The sequence below is a fragment of the Carassius carassius genome, chromosome 6 (assembly GCF_963082965.1).
Source record: "Carassius carassius chromosome 6, fCarCar2.1, whole genome shotgun sequence".
Lineage (NCBI taxonomy): Eukaryota > Metazoa > Chordata > Actinopteri > Cypriniformes > Cyprinidae > Carassius > Carassius carassius.
In genome coordinates, this window is record NC_081760.1 from 20,017,424 (window position 1) to 20,044,039 (window position 26,616).

Below are 26,616 nucleotides of genomic sequence, written 5' to 3' on the forward strand. Positions count from 1 at the left end.
GGCTTCTCTGAGCAGGTGGTAATCAGTCTTTATGTGGGCCGGCTGTTGGTCCAGGAAACTGCGAACCTCTGAGCTGGATGTTGCTCGGATCAAATAAAGTCTATCTTTGTCAGTGACACTGGGACTCATTTCCAGATGAAAGTCGACATCTTGTAGATATACTTTGATCTCCTGGCCCATTTGGAGTAAACTTGCCAATGTTCCTGGCGAGTTTGTCAAGGTCCTTGAGGTCCAAGCCACGTGATGATCTGTGGCTGGCTGGAGCCATTTCTTTCAGCTTTGTCGTTACGTGAAGTTCTTCAGAGGGAGCTGGTGAGTGTTTCGACACTGCCCTCTCCCCCTTTTTATCACGTGTCAATCCAGAAACAGGGGACCAGGGCCTGCTTGGCAGGGATGAGACTGGTGCCCGTTGTGTCCTTGGAAGTTCCGAACGCAGCTCGTAGGCATGTCTGAGTTCCTCTCTGAAGCTGACTGACTCCTCTTTGATGTAGTCCAGCTGTCGTGTTAGGTGGCTGATCTCGTTTCTTGACTTATCCAGAGTTCAAGGGCTTTAATTCTGCTGTTCTGGTCTCTGAAGTCGGCCATGGCCTTTTCCAGGAGCTGTTCCGCATACTGTAGCTTGTTGGAGAGATCAGCGTGTTCTTCCTTGACTTGTTCCATTTCTTTTGTAGTAGCTACTAGTGTCTCTTTTAGCCCGGTGATCTCCCCCTCTGCGCCTTGTTCCACTTCATCAGGCTCTTCCCGTCGTTCCTGAGCCTCCAGTTCTAGCTGCATGACACGTCATTGTGCTTGTGTTAGCTGCTGCTGGAGATGGGCGGCGTGCCTGTCGCTCAGCTTGAGGGTGGCGATGAGTGTGTGGCTTAAGGAGCCGGTGATCTTGGCTAGTTCTTTGTGACTGCAGCTTTGACTTGGGTCCTTTCTCATGAGGCTTGTTATGTTGTCATCCAGCTGGTCCTGTGTCTGATGCTTCAGTGTTTCAGCAGCCTTAGGTAGGAGGCTGTCTGTTGCGACACTTAGCCAAGTCTCGAGGTCCTCCCAGTGGCCAACAGGGTCTGTTGTGCGAGACATGTTTTTGCCGCTTTGAGGGAGTTCTAGAACCAAGACTGACACAGACCTTGAAAAGGAGAAAACAAAACAAAACAAGGCCAAGCAGAGGTGTAAATGTGCAATGTCAAGTGTGGGTTGATGTTTAGTGTGTAATGGGCAGGTGAGTGTAGTTCTCAGCGACTTTGAATCTCTAGTGGGTGTGCTTCTAATTTGTAGTTTCTGTGGGGAAAATTAATAAGCACACACAGATAGCACAGCTAGAGGACAGAGGGAGAAGAGTAACAAACAGAGCAAGGAACAAAATACTATTTGGCTGCTTCCACTTATCCTATAAAAGAAGGGTTTTCTTTTTTTTTTGTTAGGAAAGATTAGAGCCAATGGTAAGATAAGTGAAGACAACACAAAATGCCCTTTTCCGGTTACAGAATGAGGACAATTAAAAAGCAATTTTCTTGCTAAGTCTGATTTAGAAGGATACTTCTAGACAGGGCTTTGGAAATGGAGATTTCTAAATACCAGGACTGTAATTGCTATTCAAATTCCTCCAGGGCGGATGAAAACAATAGCAATGACAGTACTGGTTTCTTCAGCTGGTAGGATAGACAACCAAACATAAATCGGAGTGCTTCTAGCTGCGTGTTCAATATTTGGCGGACACCGATCGTTTCTCTTGTTGACCTACGTTAGCCTTGGCTGGGTAGGATCCCAGGGTGAGAAGGGAAGGTAGGGTGAGAGTCAGACAATTTTGAAACAAAGTGTTTCAAACTAAAAATTTTGATTAAATGTTTCTAAAGTTTTCTGCTTTTATGATTCTCACAGGTACAACCCAAAATGGCAAGTAGTCAAATCAGAAGAGGACAGCTGAGAGAGAGAAGAAGAGAAGTTTTGCTCCCAATGTTAGGAAAAATGACAGGGTGGTAGCACTGTTGATTCGATACACCTAGGGGTCGGTTTTACTGCATTAGCAGGGATAACACTAACAAACCTAAGTATCGAGAAAAATCCTAATTTGGGGGGGGGGGGGGGGGGGGGGCTTGTTGCCACTAACAGGCTTAAGCCAAATAGGAAAACCTATAAAATTTTATATAAAAAATTAAATAACTGAAAGAGAGAGGAAAGAAGGCCTAACAGGTAGACCCAAAACTTAATTGCAAATTAAATTCAAATTTCAAATTAGAACAAGTATTTCCTGTTTAAACATTTATTAATTTAGTTTTAAAATTGCTAAGAGAAATTCAAATTAAATTAATCAATAAGTATCTTGAAACAATCAATATGCAATCAAATCAAAATTTCAAAAACCATAATTACTTAGCTTAATAATATCTGCTGATGTCATTGAAATCATAAGAGCTGTTATAGCTGAATTAATCACACTGTATCATTAAAGTAATGAAGATGAGAAGCATCATTAATTATTAATAAAACGACAGCGTTTCAATTGATAATAGTAAACAAACTAACGTTTATTAATTTTGTATCTGTCAACGTTCTTTATTTCGTCAAACTTGCATTTGCGCTGAAAAACGGAGTTGGAGATTCTTTTCAGGGAATCCCGCGCCTCGGATTGGCAGCGTTGGAGTAATTGTAGTTCAAGCCATGAAGAGCAGCGCAGCACGCCACATTTACGTGACATGACACAATCCTCGACAAGAAAAGACGTGCTTAGAGACTAGACTAGAGACTTTAGTTCAATCATTGGTGTTTTATCGAAGCAGATTTGGTCCATCCCAGATTTGGTCCTTAGACACGCCCCGTACTATTTCTTGATTAAACACTTATTAACCATCATGTGCCATCGACCTCCTTAGTGGAGCTTTTGTTAATAGCTTATAAAGTGTCATAATATGCACACAATACAGGATCTGGAGATTTCATTTGTTCCAAGTTTAGGTAAATAACTTGAGCTTCCATTCAATACTAAACTTTCCATATCTTACACACATTTAATATTATATATATATATATACACACACACACACATATACACACGCCTTCTCATTCAAAGAGTTTTCTTTATTTTCATGACTATGAAAATTGTAGATTCATACTGAAGTCGGGCTGTAGCTATCGAATATTTTAGTAATCGAGTAATCTACCAAAAAATTCCATCGATTAATCGAGTAATCGGATAAAATGTGTTTTTGCTTAATTAAAGTGCAATATTAATTTTGCAAGAGGAAATAAGACTCCTGGGTCTTGTGACGGTCACGGAGGGACCGCACGTTCAACATGGACGTTACTACGCACACATATGCACAAACACACACCAAGACTGTTTGGTGATACAAGAGTTTATTGTAATTATTGATCAGAGAGTGAATGAAATACCTGTAAACTATGTTTATTGTTCCCGTGTAGAGTTTGTCCCGTGATTTTTAGATTCCTGGTAAGAAACAATGGCAGGGATTATTGGTTCCGCTTATGGTGGGAATCTATCATGTATTAATTGAGCGTGGGGGTTTCAGGGGCAACGAGGCCGAGTTGCTGCTGTTATTTCCTGTTTAATGTGAACGAATTAATAACATCAAAGTAGATTTATTAAGTAGAACATCATGCCAATATGTTTCTTTCAGACTCTGTATATTTAAGGGAACATGTGTAAAGTGTTTTCTGTGAGTTTGTCCCTCCACATGTGGTAATGGTGCTGGCCACCCGTATTAATGTGAATGTCTTTGTAATGGAAGGTAGTCTGTGTTTGTTTCTGCAGTGGAGAGTGTGGCCTGAGGGTTGCAGGTATTTTATTCACTCTCTGATCAATAATTACAATAAACTCTTGTATCACCAAACAGTCTCGGTGTGTGTTTGTGCGTATTAATGTCCATGTTGAACGTGCGGTCCTTCCGTGACCGTCACAGGTCTCTTAAAATGAGTTTTCTTTTTTAGAAAATTTTTTATTTTTATTTTTTAAATGCATAGAATGCAATGCATACATAAAAAATAAAAATGTAATTATTACCCATTGTTACTCTGTCTGTACTTGTACTGTGAACAATGACAAGAAAGTTGACAGATGAATTAAGTGCATTTAAGTGCCATTCAGTTGGGGTTTTAAATAAAGCATTTTCTGAGATGCACATTAAACACATAAAACATTAATTTAATTTATCTTTTAATTATTGAAAATTAACTTAACTTTTTGGTAAACAAAGGGGATTTACTATTAAAAATAAAACATGGAAGAAATGTTTGTGTGAAATATTGTGTGATTAAACCTTAAAAAAAATAATAATGTTTGATTTTTTTTTAGTGGTAGGCTATGTACATTCTGCTGAACAATAGTCTTTAACCGGACCTTTATTTTGACGGGTTGACGTACCTTTACAGTTCTGTGCATGTGACGCTAGTTTTACTCAAATCAAACGGTCAAATGCTCATGAAGTGACTGTCAGAGCAGTACAGGAGATGTTGTTCATGTGTTCACGTCCTTATTTAGTGAGACAGCAGATGCTGAAATTACTGTGAGCGTCACGCGCGCTTCAGTGTGCGTTAATAAACGGAGACGCGCTTCTGCTCCATTCATTAACAGAGACACGCAGAACATGCAGGATTCATATTTAAATAGACTGTTCCGGCTTAATATTTACAGATATTAGTCCATATCGTGATTTGATGCAAGTACAATGACATATTTTTGATTAATTCATTCAAAATTTGGCAAATTCCGTGCCATTCCGTGTTTAACTGTAAATTCCATTTTTATGACTGGATTCCGCGATTCCCTCCGTGTTTTCTGCATCGCGGAAATCATAGGTCCCTAGTTGTGGTATGCCAGCTCTATCTTGCAATGGACACATGCCACGACGTTCTCTTTACGTTTGCCCGCACCCTCAAATCAAAACACTGCTGACTCCTTGCAGTTTGCGATTTCGGACGCAGCGCTTGTCTCCTTCCGCTTTGTGGGTGACGTAAACGCGTTGTGTCACATTAAAAGAATCATTGTGAAAGAACCTGACGCGAGATTTAAAATAAATTAAAAGAGGCTTCGAGGCAGAGGAATTTGCCTCGATCATTTTTTGTAATCGAGTTACTCGAGGAATCGTTTCAGCCCTATACTGAAGGCATCAAAACTATGAATTAACACATGTGGAATTATATATGGAATTATATACATAACAAAAAAGTGTGAAACAACTGAAAATATGTCATATTCTAGGTTCTTCAAAGTAGCCACCTTTTGCTTTGATTACTGCTTTGCACACTCTTGGCATTCTCTTGATGAGCTTCAAGAGGTAGTCACCTGAAATGGTCTTCCAACAGTCTTGAAGGAGTTCCCCGAGAGAAGCTTAGCATTTGTTGGCCCTTTTGCCTTCACTCTGCGGTCCAGCTCACCCCCCTAAACAATCTCGATTGGGTTCAGGTCCGGTGACTGTGGAGGCCAGGTCATCTGGCGCAGCACCCCATCACTCTCCTTCTTGGTCAAATAGCCCTTGATGCCTTCAGAGTGACTCTACAATTTTCATAGTCATGAAAATAAAGAAAACTCTTTGAATGAGAAGGTGTGTCCAAACTTTTGGTCTGTACTGTATATACATACACACACACACACACACACACACACACACACACACACACACATACATATATATATATATATACACATAATATATAGGGAACACCTCCTTTCTGCAGCTGTAAATTCCAGAGATTTTGTCTCCAAAAGCAATAGACTGAAATTTAACCCACTTGTGGTTTAATACAAACAACGGTCTCAAAATTGCTTCCTATAAGCTGAATTGATTACTTTTTTTTTTTTTACCTCACATATATCTTAAGTATCATGTATGGTTTATATAACCTGTGGAATTATTTCTCTGTGTTTAACTTTCATTACAGCCTATTCGTAGGGTTTTCTACCTCAGTTATAGGAACTAATCACCAGAAGTTGCCTCATACATGTGTATTTACTTTATATTACTCAAGTAATTTTGTGTGTTAAACACTTATCATGGCTAAATCCTTATTTACTTTCACCTCAACTATGGGAAGCATTTTGGTACCTACTTGATGGGTAAATGATTTCTAGAATTTTGATATAAAGTAGATGTGTGTAGGATGCACCATATTTAAACTATTAAGTTTGCTTATTAAAGCGTTTAAACTAAACTCTCAGGAGTTTGGACACACGTGATCACGTGGACGTTACGGTAATTACATGCAAGAACCGGAGAACGGGGCGTAGGTCCGCCCAAGACAATATCTGATTGGCTGTCGCACTAAAAAGGGACGGGTCAGATGGACACGCTTATAACCCAATGACAAGCTTTTTGCCTTGCTTCTTTGCCCTGCTTTTGCAGTGACTTTGCTCTTGCTTATATTTGTGCTGACCTTTCCATCGTCCAGCGTGTACTCTTCAAACCACCAAGAGCTCACTCAAAACTCATCAACTCTTCCGTAAGATCCTTTGCTGAACTTTGTCAAAGAAACCCTCTGAGTCGCTCCAGACTTAGAGCAAATTCTGTTGCATAGCAACCCGCAATCCAGGAAGTCTCACGAACGAAGCGCCACTCGGCAAAACCATCCAACCACTCACCATCAAGTGCTGTCCCTCAGAACGCGTCATCGACCGACTGCCAGCCAATCAGTGCCAGAGATTCCCTCTCCAGCAATTCGTTACAGAAGGGAACGCATCCAAAGCCACAAGGAGCATCCAAACGCAAGTACACAATATCTCCTAATTCTGGCTGAACTTGTGCAAATCTTATTAAGAAAACGAACTAACATTAAAGTACTAGTAGATTGATTCTCTCAGGTTGCGGTCAAGAAATAGTGTCTAACGCCAGACACTTAGGACTCCATTCACCCTCCGTTAATAACATCACTTTTCTCTGTCGCTGTTTGAATGAATGTTTGTGTGTTTTCGTTAGTTTAGTTTGTGTGTATTAGAGTAGTTCAATAAAGCCTTGTTTGATTTTTACATACCAGTGTCTTGTGCTGTGTGCTTACAAGTTACTGCCTTAAACTGTAGATTCTGTTACCTTGCTCATAATCAGTTATCATTATTTTATGATATTATTACCGTAGGCCACGGGATAATATTTTGTCCAAAATTGATAAAATACCCTAATCTCAATTTATCGGTGGATGAATAGTTGATAAAGTGTTAAATATTAATTCTGAATAATTTGCATACTAACTCAGTTCTTATTCACTGTAATTCAATCCCCTTTGAGTTATATTGATCTTACTTCCCTTATTAATCTTACAGAAGAACAGCATTTATCTGAAATGGAAATCTTATAAATGTCTTAATCATCTTTTTTAAGGCACACTTCCTAAATAAAGGTATTAATTTCTATATATTTATATATATATTTCTTCCTCCCCATACTGCACCTGTGGTTTGCTTGCAGGGGTCATATAATGCCCATTTTCCGCAAGTTGATATGATTCTTCAGGGTCTTAATGAAAAGTCTGTAAGATAGTTTGTTTAAAATTTCTCAATGGTAGTGTAAAAAACATTTTTTTTACCCTGTAAAAACAGCTCTTTTCAAAACACGCTGGTTTGTGGAATACTTCTTTAATGCTAATGAGCTCTGCTGACCCCATCCCTCTCTTCCATTTGCTCTCTGAGAGACTGTTTACTTTAGCCACATTCATAGTGAAACTTGCTAATTAGCACATTATTAGAAAATGCGATTTGCAATGATTCATTTAAATACATTATACTCACTGCTGGAGGCTGGATCATGAATTACGCGAACAAACACATTTAAGTAGATCAAGGGCGCATTTCTTTCAGATCCAAACATAAGTTAATCCTCTGCGATTTCAGTCGCTCAGATGGCAGGAGTAAATGACTACTGGTATGTTCATTATTACATTCAACAACAAAACACCTCAATCACTTAGGAGTCATGCTTTTCTGCATCTCGGACTGATGACGGCTCACTGAGGTAAGACAAGTCCAGTCTGTGCTGAAGCGCTGCTGTCAATCAGACAATCATGGGAGGTCAGACGGCTCAATTTGAGAAAGGGGAAAACATTTAACTAGATTACAAAAAAAAAAAAAAAAAAAAAAAGAAAAACACGGTGGATTTTTATCATTATAGGGTGATGATATTATAGGGTTTTATCACACTGCCAACACACATTTCAGTTCAAACCGCTTGTAAAAGTTCATGTAGCATTATATGACCCCTTTAATAATATGGATGGAACAACCTTTCCAAGCAGGCTTAACCCTCTGAGGTCTAAGGGTATTTTTGGGGCCTGGAGAAGATTTGTCATGCCCTGACATTTGTGCTTGTTTCATTTGCTTATAAACATCTAAATGGCTTAAGTTTAATACCATTGTAATCAGCACAAACTGGGCTATAATAATATGAGCAGCATGTATGTACATGATTGCGTTTTGAGAAAACATTTTTTATGCATGGTTAGTGAAAAACTAAAAATGTTAAATCACTTGAATAAGGCCATAAAACACATACAGAACATCGGTTCCCGGGACTTTTGAGAACTGGATCTTGTAGCCTAGAATTTTTATTTCTAAATTATATGAAAATCATCTTGTTTATTCACTCACAGAAAACATATTGATTTAAATTTTCTAAGACACTTTTTGTGTAGAAAGGGTCTAGGTGAGAGGGCGTGAACTATCAGCATTTTGTTGTGATTTACACCTGAGAAGACAAAGACATAAAGCATAATTAGCTGCATAATGAGCTTTTCAGTCAGGTTTATGACTGAGAGGGAAGAGTTACAAGAAAGAATGTGAGGACAAAATAAATGTCTAGATTTTTATGTTTGTAGTTTATTCAGAATATATTTAATTATCCCACAAAATAATTTAATATTAACTTGCGAGTGCAGTTAAACAGTTTATTAGGAACAATCAAAGCTGACTTTCAAAGCTGAATTTTTAGCATCATTACTCCAGATTTTCTACAAAAAAAAAAAAAAAAACCTTTTGTTATTATTATTATTAATGTGGAAAAGAGCTGAGAATATTTTTTCAGTTTTTTTTTTATTAATTGAAAGAACAGTATTTTCTGTGACATTTGTTACAGTTACATTTATTTATTACATTTATATTATTTACATCAAGCTTTTGTATGGTATAGTGTATATTATTAAAACTTCATAATGTTTCACTTGATTATAAATTTAGTCAGGAATAATAGTTTGGAAAAAGTCTAACTAGTCAAATGTTTACACTTTATGTGAAACCTAATACAAGTATATAAATAAATAAAAAGAGACATACTCATTTTCATCTCTGCTGAATAAAGTGATTCATTCTTTTTTCTGAGGAAATCCAAATCTCAAATCCTGAGGTAATCCTCATCACATCTTCTTGGGGTGAATTATGTCTTATTCCTCTCATTGCGAAGCAAACAGTTAAATAAAAAAAAAAACTTGAACAGTCTCGCTGCTTTGTTTTCTGTTGTATGGGCATTTACAAGCCGCGCGCTTCAGTGAAACATTATCATCTCAATAGCGTGTTCAGCGCGTGGTCACATTAGATATAATGAAGGGAGATGTGAAAGACTGGACATTGCATTGTTTTCATATGGATTACTTCATCACAGAATATTTCGTTTCTGGTAGCACTTGTTTAGTTTAAAAGTAGACATGTCAAGCTTTCTATAGATATATCTCTCATGTCTCTTCGTTGAGTATTCACAGTTACAGCTTATTTTAATGATGCGTTTCTAAATGAAGATCACTGCAGACAAAGGCTGGAGACAGCACACCTTGTTTGTTATCTTTATTTTATAAATGTACCAAGTTTTGTTGTTATGTCTGTTTACAAAAAAAGTAGACCCTTTACAGATTCGATTGATGTATTGCTCTTATCTGTACGATCAAAACTAAAAGTGTAATTTAAGTTCTTTTCAGGGTTATCAGGAGAAAATGCCTCATAACGCGTATACTTGTGAATCGACTCCAGAGGATTAAAGGGCTCATCAGATGAACATTTTACACAAGTTGGCATGATTTAATAAGGTCTTCATGAAAGGTCTGCAACATATTTTGCTCAAAAAAACCTTTTTGCCTGGTTAAAAACAGCTCTGCTCACACCAACCTGTTTTGGTGTATGTCTCCTTAAATGATGAGTTACTGTGCACCCCCACCCCCTTCCGGGATTTCCACTAAAAATAAATTAAATCCACTCCTCTCTTGCCTCCTCTGAGGCTGGGACTCTAAATAATGATTTTTGTTCGTCTGGGCAGCCAATGACAGAACATTTAGCAAGTTCCGCAAACATTTGCCACGGCGTCAGAACAAGTACTCCACTGTAGCTAACAACAATGTTGGATGAGCGGCATTGGGTGGAAACGTGCAGATTAATGAGTTGGTAAATGCACCAGAAACTCAATTATAGCACTTAAACAAAGAAAAATTCGGATTTTCATCTGATAAACCTTTAAAGAAGACTCAAGAAGACCTGGCAAACCATTTAAAAAACCTGTCCAAGATCGATAAACAAACAAGTACTTTGTTTAAAAAAAAAAAAACACTCGTTGAAAAACTAAAAACCGAATGCTTATTTTACTGAAATTCTACTGATATATAACGTGCATTAAAATTTGGAACACATTGCATCTTTCCTTCTAACTTTCATAATTGGAATGTACCCCAGTCCTAACTTTGTGGACTTGGGCTTCATTGAGGACCATATTTCTATGGTTGTATCTTAGAATCTTTCTTATATACTTGAGTAGATACGAGACCTCTTGAAAAAAAAAACGATATAAAACATAATTAATATAAGTTTTATCTCTCCCATTTTTCTTTGTCCAGAGGACAGCTTAAAATGGCAACATTACAGTCACCAAAGTATTAAATTGTGTTCTCTATCAGCATGATCAACTTGAAACTACAAAACAATGATTTACAACACCCTCTCAAACATATATCTTGCATCAGGTATTTATGTCCATTCAAGTTAATCATGTACATGCAATGATAAAAGAAATCTGTACCTGAGAAAAAGCTCGAAGTGTTTCACTAGTGCACTCAGGTTCTTTTCTGGTATGTGCATCTTCCTCAAGATTTCTGGAAGTTTAACTGAAAAAAAAAAGAAATAAAATAAAAATGTAAGACTTAAAAATTAAAGTATTATATCTTTAATTTATGACAACATTTTTAAATATAAATAAAAAGATGATATTCACCAAATAGCCGAAGCAGGTGCTGAGCGCCATAGAGGTAAGAAGGAGGGGGAAGCTGGTCACTCTGAGGGTAATTATCTGGCGTCAGTCTCCAGCTCAGAACCTCAAGACAATCACATTAGTGGTGTATCAATATATTGAGCAATTTTTTTGGCATACAAATGGTATTGCATTAGAGCATGTTAAAGGGAGAGTTCACCTAAAAAGTTTAATTTACTGTTAATTTACTCACCCTCAAACCATTCAAGGCATAGGTGACTTTTTTTCCTTGAGTAGAACAGTAAAGATGATTTTTAGCTTAAACCGTGGTGATTCATACAATGCAAATCAGTGACTGCCCCTTTTATAGAATAATAAAAAAAATATATCAAGGAACACAAAATTAATACCTAAGGCTCCTGACGTCTTATGAAGCAAAACGATTGGTTTGTGCAAAAAACTGAACTTATTTACAACATTATTACCTGTAAACCATAGCCTTAGGCAACAGAGAAATAATAGTCTTTCAGGTAAACTGTTTCTTTAAGGCAGTTTGCTTCAATGAACAGGGTTAATTGTAGGGATGCTCCGATCTGCCTTTTTTGGCTCCGATACCGATTCCAATAACAATTGGGTTCAGTATTGGCCGATACAGATACCTATCCAATACCAGTGAAGTTTTTTTACCCGTTTAAATAAATGCAGAATTTATATAGCTCTGTGTGTGGAATTGATGATCATTCAACACAATCTACTAGACTACTTCATAATAAAGAAAAATAAAAGAAACAATTAATATGAAAAAATATAGGCCTATGCAAATTCATAATCTATGACAAAAAACAATCATAAACTAGGTTAGTGGATAATTCAGCAGCAAATATTATTATAGAAAAATCAGTGCTCAATAATTGTGTGCTAACTTTAATATAAGGACTTAAATATTCATATGTAGCTCACATTAAGCTTTTGTATGGCTTCAGAAGTAACACAGAATATTTTGCACAATCCAAAAAGAAAAAAATCTTGGATTTGGATCGGCCCTCTCTGACCGATACCCAGTCTGAGAAAAATGGCAATATCAGAGCCGATACCCGATTTTGATATTGGATCGCCGCATCCCTAGTTAATTCACCAGTTCGCATAATAACACAACTACATAATATAGCATGCAATAATGATGTGAAGAACTGATGTTTTACATGTCTAAAGTAGATAAATTAAATAAACTTGTTTTAATAAGCTCACCTTTTTACATGAACTATGGGAAACTATAAAAAATTTAATTTCACCCTTCATTCAAATGCTTGGTTCACACATGAAAATATTACTAGCTTATCGGTTTTCAGCATGGGTCTGAACTCTTTTCTCAGTTCAGTGTACTGTTGGAGGAACTGGAGAGCTGAAAGAATTAGTAAAAAACACCGTCATCAGGTCATATATGCCAGTATTTTAGTTCATTTGAGCCAGAGTGCATCTCAGGCATGTCCAAACGTGACTTTTGATGGAGTAACTTGTAGCTGTGCTGCTTGATCCATAAACTGTTTCTGGACTGTTTAACTGAGGCTATGTATTACAGGTAATAATGTTGTAACTAATGTTCAGGTTTTTTTTGCACAGACCAATATTTCCACGTCACCAGACCTCAATATATATTGTCAGGAGCCACAGGTATAAATGTTCGTTGGCATGCTTTTTTATTCACAAAATGGGGCAGCCAATGACTTGAATTTTATGAATCAGCTAGAACTCGTTTCTGCTAAAAATTTTCTATTTGTTCTACTCGAGAAAATAAAAAGTCACCTACATCTTGGATAGCCTGAGCAAATTTGCATTTTTGGGTGAACCATCTCTTTAAGTAAAGATCCTACATCTCTTAACAGTGCAAGCATACAAAAAGAGAGAATTGCAGAGAAGTGCAGAGATTGGTGCAGCTAAGCTTGTCACAATATCAAAATAGGAAGAATTAATACCAGAATAACTCTCAATACCAATTTCGACACGACAGCAAAACCTAATAATATTCTTAACAGATTTAAGCTATCTTGGCACCATCAGAGTTTAGAGAGCTGCTCTATTGTTACAAGGTTTTATTTTGTGTCAACATACTTGTGTAACTACTCATGTAACTGTCTTTAAAGGGAGCCTTCTTTACTTGCTTAGTAGGGCAATAGCATATGGCCAAAAAAAAAAAAATCCCATTTTTTTTTTTATTTTAGAAAAAAAAAAATCTGATTTATGATTTAAACCGATTTTTAAATCAATATTCAAATGACGAAGAAATTTTACAAAACAAGTTATAATATAGTTCTTTATCATTCATTTAGCAGTCAAATTTATAACTGCAACAAGATGATTAAAAAAAACAGTAATGTTATTACCTTAATGCTGGAAAGACCTTTATTTTTATTTATTTATTTATTTATTTAATACTAGCCCATCATGCATCTAACCATCCACTCAGCTTTAAGAGCTGTTAAGATTAAAACTGGCAGCTCAGCAGTGAGTCAGTGTCATGGACGGAGGACCTGTTAATATATTTTCTAGTTTATATTTCCATCTCGTTATGGCACTGGTTAAGTTTTTTTTTTTTTCTTATAGAACTTATTTGTAAATAGAGCAGACACTTTCTGTGTGTCTACACCAGACACGAGAGTTGTCATCCGTGCCCCACAGCGAAAAGTGTGTCTAAACTTGATGACATCACACTATAGTGTCAAATCATCTAACACAGTGTCAGAACATTTTGTCATAAACAGAACGAGCATCAGTTCACTGATGGGGATCGTGTCCAGTGTATCCATCACTGTGTTCTGTTGTCTTTTATTGGATCACCCCACTTGTGTCCGGTGTAGACCTGGCGTGCGTTTTTTATTGTTTTATTTGACATCCCTGCTTGTTTTAATGTTTTTATTAAATATCTGTATTGACTGCATGGTCATCGAATTATTTACTGCCATGCAACCTACAAAAGTAAAGCTTGGCGAGTCGATCAACGAGCATTGCTGTAGGTTGATTTTTGGCAGATGTGCTGTGCTTGTGTTCCCGCGGTCGTCTTCATTTCTTTGGGTGAAACGTCTCTCACTCGCAGCAGAGTCTGTGAGCAGCAACAACTTCCCCTCCGCGCGCACTGATACCAGAAACACGCTCCACCTTCACTCCGTGGATAAAGTATTTCAGAATGTTTGAAATGTTGTGTTCATAACGTAGCCTATAAAATAATAATAATAAAAAAAAATAACTGGAGAGTTTCAAAGTGGCTTAAGCTATTTTGTGTAAACTTTTTTCCCTATATCACATGCCAAACTAATAACATTGTAAGCATTACATCTTTAATTACTGCTTTCTGTTGTGAAAATTTTGTTTGTGATGAAAATAACAGTACATTTTTGTCAGTTATTTTATCTAAACAGATCGATTAATTTCTTCAAGATTTCAAAATCAGATAGCATGCTGATAATGTAGTAGCACAGTAAGATTACATTTGATATCTCCCCTCCTGCCTGCAGGTGTCGCTGTTGGACAGTGTTTTCTCTACTTCCTGTTGGCCTTCTGTAGCAAATTGTAGCTCCGTGCAGCTGTTTTTATTTTATTTTTTTCTCTAGAATCTTTATCTTACTATCACTCTCTGTTTTTTAAAGTGTTTTTCACAAGTTCATCAAACAACCGCAGTAAGAATTTTCATCAAGCACGGTGAGTAATGGCTTCTCCTATCATTGTTTCTTGCACCTCTTGCCACATGTACAGTTTATCTATCTCTGTCGCTGATGAGGGATTCACATGTGATAAATGCAGGGAAATAGTTAGGCTGACAGAGAAGATTTCAGAATTAGAGACACGCATCCAAACTTTAATTGAGGACAGTAAAAATGGAAACAGAGCCCCAGCAGCAGGGCAACTGGGTGACGGTGAGGCAGCGTAGTCGTGGGTCAAAACACCGCTCTTCTGTTCCGATCAAAACATTAAACAGGTTCTCCCCACTCAGTGATGCACCCACTGAGAAACCTGATGAAAGTGCTCTAGTTATTGGTGATTCAATCGTACGGAACGTGAATATAGAGACACCAGCCACCATAGTCAAATGTTTACCGGGAGCCAGAGCGCCTGACATCTTGGCAAATTTAAAAGTGCTGGCTAATGCTAAACGTAAATACAGTAAGATTGTTATTCATGCCGGCGCTAATGATGTTCGACTTCGCCAGTCGGAGATCACTAAAAATAACATTAAAGAGGTGTGTGAACTTGCAAGCACAATGTCAGACACTGTAATATGCTCTGGTCCCCTCCCTGCTTACCGTGGTGATGAGATGCATAGCAGATTGCCATCACTCAATGGCTGGATGTCTAAGTGGTGCCCACAGAATAACATAGGTTTCATAGACAATTGGACGAGCTTTTGGGGCAGACCTGACCTGTTTAAAAGAGATGGTCTTCATCCCTCCTGGGGTGGCGCCACTCTTCTCTCTAGAAATATGGCAAATAGTCTTAGTGTTTATACTTGACTAACTGGGGCCCAGGTCAGGAAGCAGACAGACTGGCTAAACCGACCGTCTGCTAGCTGCCTCCCGTCACAGAGGTCAGTTAATTCTCAGCACATAGAGACTCTTTCACCTAGATATCACACTATAGAGACTGTGTCTGTTCCCCGAACTAGAAAATACAAAAAACGTCCAAACCAAGTTAAGATTAACAATTTAATTGAGGTTCAACAAATAAAAAACAGAAGCAATATGGATAAACAAATGATAAAGCTTGGCTTATTGAATATCAGATCCCTTTCTACGAAAACACTTTTTGTAAATAATATGATCACTGATCATAATATAGATGTACTCTGTTTGACAGAAACCTGGCTAAAACCTGATGATTACATTATTTTAAATGAGTCCACCCCCCAAGATTACTGTTATAAACATGAGCCACGTCTAAAAGGCAAAGGTGGAGGTGTTGCTTCAATTTATAACAACGTTTTCAGGATTTCTCATAGGGCAGGCTTCAAGTATAACTCGTTTGAAGTAATGGTACTTCATATAACATTATCCAAAGAAACAGATGTTAATGATAAATCCCCTGTTATGTTTGTACTGGCTACTGTATACAGGCCACCAGGGCACCATACAGACTTTATTAAAGAGTTTGGTGATTTTACATCCGAGTTAGTTCTGGCTGCAGATAAAGTTTTAATAGTTGGTGATTTTAATATCCATGTTGATAATGAAAACGATGCATTGGGATCAGCATTTATAGACATTCTGAACTCTATTGGTGTTAGACAACACGTTTCAGGACCTACTCATTGTTGAAATCATACTCTAGATTTAATACTGTCACATGGAATTGATGTTGATGGTGTTGAAATTATTCAGCCAAGTGATGATATCTCAGATCATTATTTAGTTCTTTGCAAAATTCATATAGCCAAAATTGTAAATTCTACTTCTTGTTACAAGTATGGAAGAACCATCACTTCTAACACAAAAGACTGCTTTTTAAGTTATCTTCCTGATGTAACTAAATTCCTTAGCATATCCAAAACCTCAGAACAACTTGATGATGTAACAGAAACTATGGACTCTCTCTTTTCTAGCACTTTAAATAAAGTTGCTCCTTTACGCTTAAGGAAGGTTAAGGAAAACAGTTTGACACCATGGTATAATGAGCATACTCGCACCCTAAAGAGAGCAGCACGAAAAATGGAGCGCAGCTGGAAGATAACAAAACTAGAGGTATTTCGTATTGCTTGGCGGGAAAGTAACATCCTACAGAAAAGCATTAAAAACTGCTAGATCCGATTACTTTTCTTCTTTTTTAGAAGAAAACAAACATAACCCCAGGTATTTATTCAATACAGTGGCTAAATTAACGAAAAATAAAGCCTCAACAAGTGTTGACATTTCCCAACAACACAGCAGTAATGACTTTATGAACTACTTTACTTCTAAAATCGATACTATTAGAGATAAAATTGCAACCATTCAGCCGTCAGCTACAGTATCACATCAGACAGTGCACTATAGACCCCCTGAGGAACAGTTCCACTCATTCTCTACTATAGGAGAGGAAGAATTGTATAAACTTGTTAAATCATCTAAACCAACAACATGTATGTTAGACCCTATACCATCTAAGCTCCTGAAAGAGGTGCTTCCAGAAGTCATAGATCCTCTTCTGACTATTATTAATTCCTCATTGTCATTAGGACATGTCCCCAAAACCTTCAAACTGGCTGTTATTAAGCCTCTCATCAAAAAACCACAACTTGACCCCAAAGAACTAGTTAATTATAGACCAATCTCGAATCTCCCTTTTCTGTCCAAGATACTAGAAAAGGTGGTATCCACACAATTATATTCCTTCTTAGAGAAAAATGGTATATGTGAGGATTTCCAGTCAGGATTTAGACCGTATCATAGTACTGAGACTGCTCTTCTTAGAGTTACAAATGATCTGCTCTTATCATTTGATCGTGGGTGTATCTCTCTATTAGTTTTATTGGATCTTAGTGCTGCGTTTGACACAATTGACCACAACATTCTTTTGCATAGACTTGAATACTTTGTTGGCATCAGTGGAAGTGCATTAGCATGGTTTAAATCGTACTTATATGACCGCCATCAGTTCGTAGCAGTGAATGAAGATGTATCCTATCGATCACAAGTGCAGTATGGAGTACCTCAAGGCTCAGTAGTAGGGCCGCTACTCTTCACGCTTTATATGTTACCCTTGGGAGATATCATCAGGAAACATGGTGTTAGCTTTCACTGTTATGCTGATGATACTCAGCTCTATATTTCTTCGCAGCCCGGTGAAACACACCAATTTGAAAAACTAATGGATTGCATAGTCGATATAAAAAACTGGATGACGAGTAATTTCTTACTGCTAAATTCTGAAAAAACAGAGGTGTTAATTATAGGACCTAAAAACTCTGCTTGTAATAACCTAGAACACTGTCTAAGACTTGATGGTTGCTCTGTCAATTCTTCGTCATCAGTTAGGAACCTAGGTGTGCTACTTGATCGCAATCTTTCCTTAGAAAGCCACATTTCTAGCATTTGTAAAACTGCATTTTTCCATCTCAAAAATATATCTAAATTACGGCCTATGCTCTCAATGTCAAATGCAGAAATGTTAATCCATGCATTTATGAGCTCAAGGTTAGATTATTGTAATGCTTTATTGGGTGGTTGTTCTGCACGCTTAGTAAACAAACTACAGCTAGTCCAAAATGGAGCAGCAAGAGTTCTTACTAGAACCAGGAAGTATGACCTTATTAGCCCGGTCCTGTCAACACTGCACTGGCTCCCTATCAAGCATCGCATAGATTTTAAAATATTGCTTATTACTTATAAAGCCCTGAATGGTTTAGCACCTCAGTATTTGAATGAGCTCCTTTTACATTATAATCCTCTACGTCCGCTACGTTCTCAAAACTCAGGCAATTTGATAATACCTAGAATATCAAAATCAACTGCAGGCGGCAGATCCTTTTCCTATTTGGCACCCAAACTCTGGAATAACCTACCTAACATTGTTCGGGAGGCAGACACACTCTTGCAGTTTAAATCTAGATTAAAGACCCATCTCTTTAACCTGGCATACACATAACATACTAATATGCTTTTATTATCCAAATCCGTTAAAGGATTTTTAGGCTGCATTAATTAGGTAAACCGGAACCGGAAACACTTCCCATAACAACCTATGTACTTGCTACATCATTAGAAGAATGGCATCTACGCTAATATTTGTCTGTTTCTCTCTTGTTCCGAGGTCACCGTGGCCACCAGATCCAGTCTGTGTCCAGATCAGAGGGTCACTGCAGTCACCCGGATCCAGTACGTATCCAGACCAGGTGCTGGATCAGCACCTAGAAAGGACCTCTACATCCCTGAAAGACAGCGGAGACCAGGACAACTAGAGCCCCAGATACAGATCCCCTGTAAAGACCTTGTCTCAGAGGAGCACCAGGACAAGACCACAGGACTTTGCTGCAGCCTGGAATTGAACTACTGGTTTCGTCTGGTCAGAGGAGAACTGGCCCCCCAACTGAGCCTGGTTTCTCCCAAGGTTTTTTTCTCCATTCTGTCACCGATGGAGTTTCGGTTCCTTGCCGCTGTCGCCTCTGGCTTGCTTAGTTGGGGACACTTCATCTACAGCGATATCGTTGACTTGATTGCAAATAAATGCACAGACACTATTTAACTGAACAGAGATTACATAACTGAATCCAATGATGAACTGCCTTTAACTATCATTTTTGCATTATTGACACTGTTTTCCTAATGAATGTTGTTCAGTTGCTTTGACGCAATGTATTTTGTTTAAAGCGCTATATAAATAAAGGTGACATTGACATTGACATTGTTTGAATGCATTATTGTGAAAGCGATTGCATGTGAATCTGTTTAAATCATGCTTTAACCCGAAAATAATCAGTAAAAGAAACAGACAAACTCTTAACATCCCGCTCGACTCTTGCAGTCATTGTAACCTTCTGATCAAGCTATAGCTAAATACAACCCGAATTCCGGAAAAGTTGGGATGTTTTTTTAAATTTTAATAAAATGAAAACTAAAGGAATTTCAAATCACATGAGCCAATATTTTATTCACAATAGAACATAGATAACGTAGCAAATGTTTAAACTGAGAAATTTTACACTTTTATCCACTTAATTAGCTAATTTAAAATTTAATGCCTGCTACAGGTCTCAAAAAAGTTGGCACGGGGGCAACAAATGGCTAAAAAAGCAAGCAGTTTTGAAAATATTCAGCTGGGAGAACATCTAGTGATTAATTAAGTTAATTGATATCAGGTCTGTAACATGATTAGCTATAAAAGCTTTGTCTTAGAGAAGCAGAGTCTCTCAGAAGTAAAAATGGGCAGAGGCTCTCCAATCTGTGAAAGACTGCGTAAAAAAAATTGTGGAAAACTTTAAAAACAATGTTCTTCAACGTCAAATTGCAAAGGCTTTGCAAATCTCATCATCTACAGTGCATAACATCATCAAAAGATTCAGAGAAACTGGAGAAATCTCTGTGCGTAAGGGACAAGGCCGGAGACCTTTATTGGATGCCCGTGGTCTTCGGGCTCTCAGACGACACTGCATCACTCATCGGCATGATTGTGTCAATGACATTAATAAATGGGCCCAGGAATACTTTCAGAAACCACTGTCGGTAAACACAATCCGCCGTGCCATCAGCAGATGCCAACTAAAGCTCTATCATGCAAAAAGGAAGCCATATGTGAACATGGTCCAGAAGCGCCGTCGTGTCCTGTGGGCCAAGGCTAATTTAAAATGGACTATTTCAAAGTGGAATAGTGTTTTATGGTCAGACGAGTCCAAATTTGACATTCTTGTTCGAAATCACGGACGCCGTGTCCTCCGGGCTAAAGAGGAGGGAGACCTTCCAGCATGTTATCAGCGTTCAGTTCAAAAGCCAGCATCTCTGATGGTATGGGGGTGCATAAGTGCATACGGTATGGGCAGCTTGCATGTTTTGGAAGGCTCTGTGAATGCTGAAAGGTATATAAAGGTTTTAGAGCAACATATGCTTCCCTCCAAACAACGTCTATTTCAGGGAAGGCCTTGTTTATTTCACCAGGACAATGCAAAACCACATACTGCAGCTATAACAACAGCATGGCTTCGTCGTAGAAGAGTCCGGGTGCTAACCTGGCCTGCCTGCAGTCCAGATCTTTCACCTATAGAGAACATTTGGTGCATCATTAAACGAAAAATACGTCAAAGACAACCACGAACTCTTCAGCAGCTGGAAATCTATATAAGGCAAGAATGGGACCAAATTCCAACAGCAAAACTCCAGCAACTCATAGCCTCAATGCCCAGACGTCTTCAAACTGTTTTGAAAAGAAAAGGAGATGCTACACCATGGTAAACATGCCCCGTCCCAACTATTTTGAGACCTGTAGCAGAAATCAAAATTGAAATGAGCTCATTTTGTGCATAAAATTGTAAACTTTCTCAGTTTAAACATTTGCTATGTTATCTATGTTCTATTGTGAATAAAATATTTGCTCATGTGATTTGAAAGTCTTTTAGTTTTCATTTTATTCAAATTTAAAAAACGTCCCAACTTTTCCGGAATTCGGGTTGTATGTTTAACATGAATTCTTGCTGAATATGCAGTTATATTATGGGCTGTTGGCATGAATTGTACTTGTGATGGAGCGCTCTTGGAGCAAGTGAAAACCATGATGCTCATATTCAAGTGTTTGTGCAAAAATTATTAATGTGCATTAATGACAGGGAGGCGCCGTCTCATCACTTCAATTTTTTCCTGATAATGAATTTATAATTTTATAATTAACAGAATATCGTGGTGTCTCACATACATTTAAAATATATCTACAGAAAGCTTGAAATGTTTTTTTAAATGAAAACAAATTGTGTAATCTGTGAATGTTGCATTTCTCTCGTCGGAGAGAGCCAGCACTGTGAATTTCATCCTGCAGCCAACAAGAAAACATTTGTTTATTAATAAATAATTAAAATGTCTAATTTTTCACAATTATTAGGCTACTTCTGCATGTGCTTTGTTGCAAACTTAATGCATGTGCTTGAGCGTGGGATGTATTAAGATTTTATTATGTACATTTAATATAAACCTCTGATTAGTTGAATATAACAAACGAAAGACTAGAACTAGAAAAATCTTACATGGGGGCAGACCATTATTAGTCTGTAACCAAAACAACAGTCCTATATAAACCAGTTCAGCAAGTGAAAGCCTCATAAGACACTGTCCATATGAAAGAGCAATTCACACCTTTATCTCGACCCCCACAAATCATACATAACTACCCCCAAAAATCCAACCCCCTCCAGCTGAACTGAATTCGGTCTGTTTTTTGGCTGTGAGTAACGGTGTGTTACTGGGCTGAAACATGCCTGCACTCAGCAGCACTACTATTTTCTCGCAGCCCATATTATTAATTTCACAAGACCATAATGATAATAACAAATCATCAATTAATAATTATTCATTATTTTACGAAAATCATTGTTATTTGTGATCGTGGGTGTTGGTGGAAGGCTTTAAGACCAAGCGGAATCACGGGACTCATGCTCAGTGATGCAGCTTCACTGTCTGCGGTTTGACTTTACTAAATCAGATTGAGGTGAATACAATTTATTGATCACAAGCCCAACATTTAGCAAGGCAGGAAAACATTCATTCTAATGGAAGGAAGACGTATTTCATTGAGCTAATGCTGTTAAATAGAGAGAGAGAGAGAGAGAGAGAGAGAGAGAGAGAGAGAGAGAGAGAGAAAAAAATAGAAACTAGTCTAGGGCTATTCTTAAACTTGGAGCTCATTATATTGAAGTACAAATCCAAACAACAGAAACGTTATGCATTTTATGAATAATGAAATTTTATGATAAGTATGCATTTTATTTATTCACATGCTGTATGGTTGAAATAATATTTTAGTTCACAACTTTAAGTTCCGTTGTTTAAAAAAAAATGCTTTATTGGCTAATGTTTCATAAACCTTCAGTTGTTATATGCTCTAAAATCCATTAGTAATTTCACAGTATTTTCATCTCCTAAATCACTAACCTTTAAAGTCACAATTCTATAATGGTCAAAATTACTCAGGCCAATGTTATTTTTTAATGACATTATTTTATTATATTTTATTTTATTCTTTGGAATAATTGTAGCCTCCCTTATTTTTTCCCCTTATTTTCTTAAAGAATAAACACGTATTTTCTACAAGAATAAACATGATAACATATTATTAATTAATAAAAATAATTTAAGCAATTAAAACCTTTTTTTAAAACTTGAATTTAAATACTATTAAACTAACTTTAAATTCTCAAGGAGTTTATAAGTAAAAAATGGTAAAATGTCACAGTGCATGTTAAATAGCCTCAATGAACTTGTCTTAACATTATATAATTAGATATAATTGTATAATTAGAACGAACAATATAATTAGATTTTTTTAAATGAACAATTCCTGTATAAAATGGGACAGCAACCTTTATATCAAACATTTTTAAATCGTCCACAGCTGAGCATCGTGGGAGGCTGATCTGTGCCAGAGCGCATGAAGTGAATGTGATGAACGAAGTCTAGATTAGGCCCAGGCCTAGATTAGGCCCAGGCTCTGTTCTGAAGTATAAAATAATTATAATTACTGTTAACCCAGAGTAACAAATTTTAATGGATTAATCTCCTATTTTCATTTGCTGGATGTTTTCTTTATTTTTTAAACACGCTAAAAAATAAATTAAGTTTGTCAGAGGAAAATAGGTCGTGAATAGGTTTCATTTTCACGGATTAATCACCTATTTTCGGTTGCTGCATGTTTTTTTTTTAAACACGCTAAAAAATAAATCAGAGTTTGTGAGAGGAAAAAAATATAAGTCAGGTATAAGTTGCATTATATTACGTTTAGAAATAATAACGGGCTGGCCTAATAATGTTATAATGTACCAACAGGATATTTTTAGTTCCCTTCACTTTACAACAAATCCTTTAAATTTAACAAATTTATCAGAACAAAACAAGAATTAAAAATATATAATTCTAATGGATAAATATAATTGCAGTATATAATAATATAGGCTTAGTAATAAAAAACAAAAAAAATAATAATTTAAAGCTAAGCATAAGGTAAGGTTGGGCTTTCTCATTCGGGAGAAATCCAAACGTTTCCATGTTCGTGATGTTGCCCATTTGAAGCTTAACTATTATTCATGAGGTAAATAGGCTGTGTAGTTCACGCGTGTTTCAGTATCGATGGAAAAAAATCATAAATAACAATATGTCAAAGTGCTAATGTTATATGTATATATATATATATATATATATATATATATATATATATATATATATATGTATATATATATATATATATATATATATATATATATATACACACACACACATAGGCCTTATATTTATTTACTGTTTAATAAAAATAGCATGCATATGATCCTTTGTGTAAAGGTCTTCTTTTAATTTTTGTTTAGTAGACTGTAGCCTAAGACCATCCTACATTTTGAAATTAACAAATTGTACAGTTTTTAATGTTAATGTTATATCATAATGTTATTGTTGTTTTACTTCTTTTATCTCATTTTACAATTACATTAATTTCGCAATCTGTCCCTTTGAGCCACCTGGCAGTAGTTTCGTGAATGATTTTAACACGCAACTGAATTACAGTTACCAGCGCGGCACCGCGGCGGCGGCGGTACGCGCGGTGGTAATGCCCAATTAGGCTGTCCAGCTACTGTACGTATACAACTGAATACATTGCCATATCTAAGATCTTAAAGATTAATATTTTATCCTTTGAAAAGTTTTTTTTTAATCTATTAATAAATTGCTGAATAAAACCAACCAGTAAATAGTCTTGAGTGACCAATATAACACCATGTGTATACAGTTTAATCTAGTCTAGTTAGTTTTATATATATATATATATATATATATAAATAAATAAAAAAAACACATTAATTCCATTCATAACATTTTTTTTACAAAATGTATAAGTACAGTATGGGTTTGATATATTTAAATTCTAATAGGGCTTTTCAACTACTGACTGAAAAGCAAGACTTGCACCAAGGTTAGGACTAACCTCATTTAATTCGTAGTTCGTCTGAGTTTCCAGCCCTGAGAAAAGCCCTCCAGTGCAATCCCTGCTGGGTGTCATAGGCAAAGGAGAGGATGAGCCACTGTGAACAGGAGTCTCTGGATAAGCAGTAGAGAAACATATGCAATTTCAAGATTAAAAAAATATATATACAAAGATATAACTTACATATATATAAAAGATATAACTATAAGCTCTACAGACCAAACCTAATTCAGTTTGGTTCTAAGAATTTGCTGCACTTCAGTCAATGCTGCAAGTCAATCATCATTAAAAGATAAAACATTATGAATGTAAAAACAAATTTCTACTTTCACTCAAGCATGTGCACTGTCAGTCATTCAACCCAGTCCTGACCCTGGAAAGGGTTTGACCTGGACGACTTCAAAACCCCATACTGGTGATGATGGAGAGCTACAGCAGCAAACATAACTCATTACAAATATGGTAGAACCATCACTTCTACAACAAAAGACTGCTTTTTAAATAATGTTCTTGACTTGTCTCAATAACTCAGCGAATCAAAAACTTGATGTTTTAACAGAAACTATGGATTCTCTTTAGCACTTTAGATAAGGTTGCTATTTTACTTTTAAAGAATATTAATGAAAACAGTCTTGACACATTCCAAATAAACAAAACGTACTCTATTACTAATGTAACCTCGGTTCCCTGAAACACGGGAACGAGTACTGTGGCGAAGACGCTATGGGAAAACCCCCTTTTTTTCTCCTGAACTGAAGCCTTATTCAATCACGCAGTGAAACTGCACAGCCATTGGTTTGTGCAGTGTTATTAAAACAAACCAATAGCTTGGCAGTGGTGCTGCACGACCCTATGGCAGCGAAGCTGGCAAAATGGGCGGGGGATCTGGCTATATATTGGCCACTTCGCCACAGGAATTCAGGTTATTTCGCCTGAAACGACGACCGAGTCGTGCAGCCTTTTAGCATGGCAAGGAACACAGTACTCATACCCGTATTTCAGGGAACCGAGGTTAAGTTAGTAACCAAGTATGTTCCCTTTCAATACTTCACTCGTACTGCATCGAAGACGCTATGGGAACCCAGTTCAATTAGGCCATGCTAAGAAGGGGGGACAACCAATGCAATCATACTTGACCTGTGATACCAAGATACGACAATAGCAACTAGGAGCAGAATAAGCTCAACGAGGTTACGTCTGGCCTAGCTTGATCATCCCATGTTCGTATCGCCTCAGTACCAAGGGGAGCGAGTGCATACAAGCAGAGTTTGAGTCTTGGGCAAAGAATGGCCAAGAGCATGCGAATGAGGAACAAAAAGGTGACCTTTACACAAAGTACCCTAGCATGAAGTGCCGGGACATCTAGATTATAAAATCAAGCAAATGTGGACAGCGAGTTTGGCTTTGCAGGCCAAAAGAAGAGTAGACTAGGCTGGATTGCATCCACAATCCACTTAGAAAGCCTTTGCTTTGAGACCGGTAGCCCTCTGGTGCGGTTTCCAAAGCATATAACGAGCTGCTCTGATTGCCTTATCGGCGCAGAACGCTCTATGTAGACTTTTAGAGCCCTCACTGGGCAAAGCAGATTCAGCTCTCGATCATCCTCTGTGTTTTGTAATGCAGAGAGAGTGACCACTTGTGCTCTAAAAGGTGTGGAGAGCACCTTTGGTACATAGCCATGCCTTGGTTTCAGGGCGACCTTAGAGTCGCTAGGCCCGAATTCTAGGCAATTAGGGGTTATCCAGAGTGCATGCAAATTGCCCACACACTTAACAGACGCTAGTGCCAACAGCAGAGCATTCTTTAGTGACAGGGCCTTAAGGCCTATGAACTGTAGCGG

The 26,616-nt window shown here is 37.2% G+C and overlaps 1 protein-coding gene across 1 annotated transcript in view; it reads right to left on the reverse strand.

The window, feature by feature from the left end:
• Positions 1 to 26,616, reverse strand: part of LOC132142475 (male-specific lethal 3 homolog) — a 162,993-nt gene that overhangs the window by 38,202 nt on the left and 98,175 nt on the right. Inside the window, exons 10-12 of the mRNA XM_059552368.1 lie at positions 24,777 to 24,889; positions 11,172 to 11,271; positions 10,980 to 11,064 (exon numbers count right to left, since the gene is read on the reverse strand). Coding sequence (XP_059408351.1) covers positions 10,980 to 11,064; positions 11,172 to 11,271; positions 24,777 to 24,889 — 298 coding nt within the window. The remainder of the gene's footprint in view (positions 1 to 10,979; positions 11,065 to 11,171; positions 11,272 to 24,776; positions 24,890 to 26,616) is intronic.